Here is an 8,809-nt window from a genome sequence, read left to right on the forward strand (position 1 = left end):
CATAACATTTTCTTATGTATCTTGGATACATCTTGGAGCGGTGGCTACTTTACAACACACACAAGGACCATGGGGAACAAAAGTAGCCACCCTTCAGAAGGAAGGACAGTGTCAGCACCAATTCAGAGATGATTTGACACATACAGCTGAATGATACATAAATAATATACATGTTTGTTAATAGTTTAGGGAATTGAATATGTTTTTTAAGATTTAACTCTTTAACTGAGTTTAGTGTCACTTTAATTAAGCTGGCCACCCACAGCTTCAATTTTGGCCATTTAGCATGGAGCCTAATGAATTCTCAGCTTCGCAAGGATGAACGATAGAAATCGAACAGTGTGTGGCTAGCCGTACTGTTTAATATTTTACAGTCCCGACATGCCAATCCCTTAATTTATTTTGCAGCAGGACTGAAGAGGTTAAGCTCTCAGACAGTGTAATTATCTGGAGAGATGCCATAGAATTATTTGCAGCTCAATTCTAAAAGGTACGTCGAGCAGACACTACACTTGTATACGTTTACAATAGAGTTTGAAACTTAGCAAAGCTTCCTCCACCTTAGACACACCTTGTCAGCATAATGTGAATGAGGGTTAAAAAAAAAAAAAGGGGAGTGAGAGGTTCGGTTGTTATTCAAAATAATAACACCGAGGTGGAGGATTGAGCAACATTCTTAATGAGATGACACAATCCTATTTGCCTGCCTCGGCAACTCCCACTGGGGAAGACATAAAGTACACTAGCAATCTACTATCCACACATCTACAATACAGCAACGTGCTGATGACAGTTGACGTTTGGTGAAGATTCACAGCTGATCATGAGCCTCTACTCTAGCAAGTTTTTGTCATCCTGCACCTCTATCAATGGGGGAATAGGGGAGCCCCATGGCTCCTCCAGTTACAGCATGGGTACTGGAAATTCACTGTCTAGATCCAGATCTCTTTCATCTTCCTTGGGAAGAATTGACTTCACCAAGGATTATCTCAATGACAGCCTGCTGTCTGGTAATGAGAAGCACACCATGCAGAATTTAAATGACCGACTCGCCTCGTACTTAGAGAAAGTGCGATCGTTGGAGGAGGCCAACGCAGAGCTGGAGAAAAAGATCATCGACTGGCAAAAAAATAAGAGTCAGAATAAGAAGAAAGACTACAGCAGCTATGAGAAGGCCATCGCGGACCTACAAACACAGGTACCGAATGCTAAAAGAATATCAAAAGCTCACTTAATTAAAAGCAAAGTGTTGGAAGGCAGAATTAAACACTGCAGAAATTCATTATACTTTTAAAATGTGTACAGCTTTGGATAACTAATCAAAAATAGAACATTATCTTAGCACTTTTTATTTGCACCTCCAAGTCCATTGAAAAAAAATAAAAAGGGTCGGGGGTCCTGATTTACTAATGTGAGAAGTGAACCTGTATTCAGACATCCAATCATGTGCAGGAAAAAATGGAGAACTAATGCAGGCGATTGGATGTTTCCCTTTATACTTTAATAATTTAGGGGTCAGAGCTCCTAAAGTCTGTGCAAATTCTAAAACTTTATTTTTCTAGTTTTGGCTAGAGTAGGGAATGGCTACATGTCCTGTCGGTTTATTTTTCATAGTCTGTGTGCAATATTCCTTACTTCCTGTTTCCAGAGACATAGTAGGAAGTGAAAGGGATTCAGTTGTCACCGGAAAAGGTGTCTCCATTGGCAGGTTTATCCTCCCCTCTCGTTCTGGTAACAACTGAAACATTTTACATTTCCCATAACTTTGTGTACCACAAATGATGGACACCAAAACAACAGAGAGAGATTCTCCCCAGTGGGAACACAGACACTAATAATAGGTTTATAGAGACTCTAAAGACTAAAAAGATTTGGCTATGCATACACTTGTAGGCATTGTTAATAGAGGCAGTAGTAAAGAACACTTGAAAGTTTTAGAAACTTGTCAGGACTGAAAATGTTTGAAGTAAAAGTATTATTTTGGCAGGATATATTCTTCTATGCACTCTTCTCTTGATGTCCGGAAGATTTGTATTTGATCCTTGACCAGTGAAATTTGGTCACTTATAGGAAAATCTGAATCCATGGGAAATAATAAGCTTATTGGTGGTAGTATGCTTAGTAGACTGGTTACCCATGTGCAACCAATAGAACCAAACTGAGCATTACCTTTAAAAACTGGGCCTTATAGAAGTTTGGCTATGTCTTTCCAATTGTCAAAATAAATGACTGTTGCATTGAGACATATGCCACAAGTTAGGGGTTCTGTTTAATAGCCAGTGTGGCATTTTGTACTAAGAAAAATGAATGGAGCTTTCACTGAGGTTTTTTTGTTGTTGGTCAAAGCATAGAAAAGATTGTGGCACTTCCAGGAAGCCACGCCATTCAAGGATGGGTAGGTGTCTTACCTCCTGTTATTCTTGGCGAGAAACCACACCATCGTTGGCCAGTCTCACATTTTCAGTCACATCACACCATGGCTGAAATGTATCTTGGACACATTGCACAATTGTCTGTGATTGCCATATGAAATAGCTCTCTCCAGTAGTTATGATTAAAACAGAGTTACCGCCAACACCTTTCTTCTAGTTTTGGGAACAGTGGGCAAGGGGTAGAGCCTCTGTCAAATTTGTATTGCTGTGTCCCTCAGTATTTGTCATAATGACCACTGGTCACAAGGACAGAGTAGAGGCTGGAGCTCCCCCTCACTTTGTGGTGTTTTGCATTTATTTCCTGAGTATATACTATAGGTAGCTTCTGGGTCAAGCCATTCGCAAAGAAGTCAACATGTAGGGTCCATCCTCCAAAATTGATATTTTTTATGTCAGGAGTTCATTCATGGACCATGGCAACACAATCCTGTGCTTGAGTTTCCAGCTCCACCCACCTTCAATTGCCGGTCTACCACTGCTGGTGTCCCCAAGTGATGTAAGACTTCACCCAACCAGACTTCACCCAAATAATGTAGAACTAGGAAGAGCCACACTAGGTCCTCAGTTTCAGGCCAGGATTCCTTTCATGGACCATGCTTGCAAAATCTCTATGCTTGAGTTTCCCGCTCTAACCATCTTCCACAGCTGGAGTGGTGCCACAGAGATGTAAGAATCAGTCAGTTGATTCACTGTACCAGACTTCGCACATGTCTAATCTCCAATACATGGGTGATTTGTTTCATTCTGGAAAAAAAATTCGCCCAAATTTTCTGAAATTCGGACACATCCGAATTTCCGAATCCCAATGCATCCGAATGTGTCAGAATCTGAATTTCGGTTTCTGAATTTTGCATCCCGTCCGAGTTTCGTTCAATAATGAAACTGAATCGCACATGTGACTTTTCTGGCCAATCAGATGTGTTTTTCGGTTTAATGCATCCTGGGAGCAACATAGGAGCCATCTGATTAGCCAGAAAAGTCACATGCCGTAACAAAAATTTGTGTTCAGTATATACATATAATACTAAAGCTGAGGCTCCTGGACCTGAATGACATTCGGGATCCAAATTTCCAAATGCAATTCGGAAATTCGGATCCTGAATGCTATTCGGGTCTAGGAGCCATATACATATATTACGAAAGCTAGGAGATTCGGCTTTAGTATTAATATCTGTTTATGGTTTTCTTTTTTACTTGCAACGAATATTCAAAACGAAATTCAAATTATGTCCGAAACCCATACCAAATCGAATTTTGGATCTGAATCCCAAATTCTGAAATAACGAAATATCCGAACCAAACCGAATTTTTCCGCAACATGTCTATTGGAGATGGAGGAACAGCCACTTCTCAGTTAAAGAAAGCTTTATTGTAAAAAAAAAAGTAGTTGCATGCAGAGGTCAACGATGAGACCATTGATACATTTCATATAGGTACCGGTAAAAGTTTTTTTCATCTGTTTTGTTACCTAAAGGTGTGTTGGACTGAGGACCTAGTGTGACTGTTCCTCCTACTTTATGTGTGCGGCAGCTTGAATTACCTGTGGCTACACTGATCCAGTCTTCTCTGTTACATGGGTCCTGTAACTAAAATATGGAGTCTGACCTTTTAAAATCAACCAACTTGGCAGGGATACAGAAACTTCTTAGTAAGGCTGATTGTTATGCTTCTTACGTGATGTGTTGTTTTGCCAGTTCTCTCAGGTAGCAATGAAATGTTCTTCACTCCCTCAGTTAATCCCTTGTGATGCAAAAGTGTCTATTAATGCCTGTCTCTCTCCTTGTATCCTAGCTGGATATTCAATCCTTTCATCTCTTCTAAACAAAATCTCCTTTATAATCCATAGGTTCCAGCTGTCAATTCACAACGCATTGTTTTATTTAATATCATGGTGTATAGCACAATGGTGTGCAGCAACGTGGGCTAACTTGACGTGGACCTAGCATTAGATATTTTGTAATGTTTAATGCATGCATACTAAGTAATGTGTAAGGGGTCATGCTCATGCACACAGGCATTATGAAAATGCTCTGATCTATGTTGTATCCTTCTGCCAGGTGCTGGCAGAAAATCCAGCACATAAAAATTAGCAGTTTTGTGCATAATTGTGTGTGTGCTTATGCAGCTACAGCCTTTGGAGGTGAATTCACATAAATTATTTCTATTGGCTAGAATATTCATTTTTTTCTAGCCACTAGAATGACCTTACATGCGTGTACATGCATAAGCATGTAAGTTGTGCCAGTAAGCTGCTGTCCGAATGCAGCCCATAAAAAAACATAAAATTCCTCTAAAAGGGGCATATTTTTGTCTTTGTACATGAGGCCTTACACTTCCAGGAGTTTACTGCCTCTCACAGAGATCATAGTATCCCCCTTGACTATGCCTTTATCTGCTTGTCTCTGCATAGGGATGGAGCCAACTTTGTTCAGACATAATCCGGGGTCAGGTCTACTTCCTGGACTTAAATGCTGACTCAGATGTAAATTCTGGTGCCTGCACAGTTCTTGTCTGTTTTTATAAATTTCTGACTCATATCAGCTCTCTGCTACTGCCTCTCACCTTGTGACTGGCTACAAAGTCAAAGTTTTATCACTGGTGGAGAGTAGTGATGATCTGGGGCTTGGTACAAACACATTTTTACCTGAGTACACCCAAACCCACTCAAAAGCGTGACCAGCACAACCTCCTCCCAGCCCAATTAGTTGTGGCAGGGGCATTCCCTGCCCCTTGTGACGTGTAGCCGAGGGGTGGGGAATTCATTTGTTGCAACTGATTGTGTTGGGAGGGGGCTTAGGTGAACTCAATCAAACTGGGTTTGCACCAAGCCCCAACTCATTATTGGTGGAGAGTGCTTTACAGCATTCTGGAGATTTAAAGCAATGATCAAAAATGATTGTTGCTGTCAAAATGATGTTTATAATATTAGGATAATTAAACAGTATTATGCTTATGAGTTAATGGTAACCATTGTATCTGTAAAGTTTACACTCTAACTCCAAGATTTTTTTAATTATTCTTGAGTCTTCCCCTTCTAACATTGAATAAAAAAGTCCCCACGCTTCACTCACCTTCTCCAGGTTCAAGCGCTGTCCCCCGGGTTCCTCAGTCATCGAGCTCTGCCCGTCCTCCTTGGGCAAAACACCACTCACATAATTCTAGCCATATGCAAGTCCAGCCTGCCATTGTAATATTCCACTAGGGATGCATCAGCACACAGGCTGGGCTCACAGTGCTCAAGGAATGGTCGACACTCACAAGTTATTACATGGGCACCGCTCACTCCAGAAGGAATGGCAGAAGTGGGATGATGCGGAAGCTCTGATGGTGTCATCAGAGCAGCTAAAAGAGTGCAAGAAAAGGGTATGTATAGGTTTTTTTTTTTAAAAGGTCAGGTATTTTCCCCAAAGTTCTCCTAAGGGTAACGGGAGAACACAAACTAGCGTTCTCCCGTGACCCAAAGCTCAGTATACCGCGAGCTATACTGAGACGCCGCAGCCGGGACGGATCCAGACATTGCTGTCGAGATCCACCCAGCTGCGGAATTGACAGCTGGCTCTGTCTATCCAGAGGCAGAGCCAGCTGTGCCCCGCCCCCTCCCCAGTCAGTGCCGGAGGATCGGACAGGGGAGGGGGGAATCCCTGCACGGAGTCGTGAGTGACAGTCACAGCTCTCTGCAGGGATAGATCGAGAAGTGAGCGAGCGACGGTATGTGTTCGCTCAATTCCCGATCTACTGAGCCGACCTGTGACCGTTTCATTGTCACACGTCGGCTCAGATTATGAGGCTGAGTAAAAATCACTCACCTCATAATTCTCCTTTAATAAAAAAAAGACCTGGGGCAGGTGGTGGGATGTCCAAAAATAGGGGTGTTCTGTTTAAAAACAGAAATTCTTTCCTAGGCACTAATGCCAACGAAGTTGTAGACATCAACAGCATCTACGTATGTGTACAGTGCGCATTAGATTGTACTATTTAGTGCTATTGGGCAAATTTGAAAGAAAAGCTTTCCAATAATACTACAACCTGAAGCGTATGTAAAGCCAAAATGCTTTTTCTTAATTTTGGATGGGAGGGAGGGTTAGAATCTGGTCAGGTTTTACTTCTATTTTGGGCTCCATTACAAAACTTTTCCCACGCTCCTGTTTCAAGGACCACATTTAACCAGACAGCAAGTAAGGAAAAATCTGCAACAAGAAAAGAGACAACAATAAAAAGCAAATTTTTTGTACTTCTGTCTTAGTTGTTTTTAGAGAGTTTCTTTCATTCCCTGATGGTGAAACAGACAGGAAGTGATGGGAAATCTCTGAAACTGAGTCCCAAACAGCAGTAACCCTCCCAAGTGTAGCCACTTCCGCACACTAGCTGTTCTGAGCTACAAAATCCATCATGCATCGACCTCTGGAAGTCATGCCTGTGGCTTTCAGAGTCTTGCCATGCCTTATGGGAATTGTAGTTCAACAACAGCTAGATGGTTGAAGTATGGATACCCCTGCGCTATACATTTAAAAAAGTCAGGTAAGATGGTTCACATACATTTTTTAAATCCCTTGCATAGGTCAATGCCCTGGGCAAATATTTCATGACTAATTTTGCTCCTGTTTTTGGTGACATCATTTTGTGACTTAATTATTTCCTCAGGATCATTACATCATTATTGACAGATGTTAACATTACTTCATTGCATTCATATAGGCCAATTAAAGAGGATAATGATTATAAGATTCCATTGTACACTTCACATTTCACAGTTTTGGTGAAACTCAACAGTGTTGTAGTGTTTTATGCCAGAGATGTAATGCTGATACAGATTCTTCCGAAACCTAAATGTTAACTTTTGCTTAATGAGTATCTAGATGGTGTTATTGTCACTAGTTTAATGAAAAGCTCCCTGTGAAAACATGGGTGAATTATTGACAAGCATTGCAGCATTATGTACTGTTGTTGTGATAGGGGTTTGAATGTCAAAAGAAAGGCATACCATATTTTATATTCCTCTGGCTGATATTGGCTCCCCTTCCCTCATAACACCAGTAATAGGCAGCATGACTTTTCTATGTGGTACAGGCCACAACAGTTCTTTATCAGAAACTTAATATCAGCTTAACAATAGTTTGAAACCAAAGTATCAAAGCCCTCCAACCACAAGAATCCCATGTAATAGCAAGTTCAGGTCTTGCTGGCCATGTCATGTAAGCTAGATGATCTTCTTACTGGGGGGTTGCCAATCACTACACACAGTTACCTCAAACAGGGTTGGGCTTTTGCGCATGCGCGGCTGCCATTTTAACCTAACACCTTCCCTGTTGTGTCTCAACTATGGTATATTTGTTCTATTGTTTCATTGATTGTTTTCATGTTGGTGCCTACTGACACTTTTTGGTAGTTGAGCACCATAGCAAGTAGTTATTGTTCTTTTGGTATGTCCCTCTGTTCAGAGCTAGTTAGTTTGGTCTTTATATAGACCTTCCCTTCTTCTCCATGTTCCATCAGTATATTTGTTAGCTTCATTGCAGACAGTAGGCTGGGAAAGTCATAATCCTTTTAATATTTTAAAAGACTGGAAAACATCCTCTGTACTATACTTGAGTTGTAGAACTGAATCCGTGTCTTCTTGGAGAGGCATGTCATGCCCAAAGAAAAGGACCTGTGTAGGCTCTAAACATTGCACTGATACTGTTTGTGATGTGATTGCTTCAATACAACATTTGGACTATTGATTAAGGATCCATGGTGAGGTCACAACTTATTGGTGTAGTAACCCCATCCAATCTGCTTGCAGTTGCTACAGCACCCTTTTACTCTAGACGTTGTCCAGGAATGTATGTGATGGGAATATATTGAGTCACTTATTGCAGAGTTAAGCTGCATATGGAGCTTAATTAGCATGTGACTGTACTGTCCAGACAGGTTAAGATCTATGGAGGTATGTCAGTTATTAAACTGGTAATTGAGACAGAACATTCCCCATCTACATAGTATGTGTTTCCCATCAACCAGTCAGCCTCCCCTGCCCCTTTTTTGCTTATGCTATACAACCATGCAATACATAGTATGTTGTGAAGAATAAGTGTAATTGCAATGTCTAGTATGCAGTTAAAGCATGATGTAACAAATAACTATAATATTTGATCAATTTTTATATGCATGTGCTTCACTGAGTAATTATGAACCATAGCATCAATGTGTAGGTGAGAAATGCAACTATTAAAGTAAATGAGCAGTGTTAAGCATGACAGTGATGCTGAATTATCTGTGATCAATCACAGTAAAGTTAGCCAGGTCATAACTGTCTACAAAAGTGCCTCCCTAAATTGAGTTTAGGGATAACTCTTATTTTATGCTATTTTTCAGCAGATGTGTCAACACTTGGGGGG

The 8,809-nt window shown here is 40.9% G+C and overlaps 1 protein-coding gene across 1 annotated transcript in view; it reads left to right on the forward strand.

Moving 5' to 3' along the window:
• The first annotated feature begins 711 nt into the window (after window positions 1-711).
• The window catches only part of LOC108787103 (keratin, type I cytoskeletal 19-like), a 47,221-nt gene continuing 39,123 nt past the window's right edge, over window positions 712-8,809 (forward strand). Inside the window, exon 1 of the mRNA XM_018556559.1 lies at window positions 712-1,198. Within this exon, the coding sequence (XP_018412061.1) occupies window positions 824-1,198 (375 nt within the window). The 5' untranslated portion in view covers window positions 712-823. The remainder of the gene's footprint in view (window positions 1,199-8,809) is intronic.

Source organism: Nanorana parkeri, unplaced genomic scaffold, assembly GCF_000935625.1.
Source record: "Nanorana parkeri isolate BGI_ZX_2015 unplaced genomic scaffold, ASM93562v1 scaffold242, whole genome shotgun sequence".
Classification (NCBI taxonomy): Eukaryota; Metazoa; Chordata; class Amphibia; order Anura; family Dicroglossidae; genus Nanorana; species Nanorana parkeri.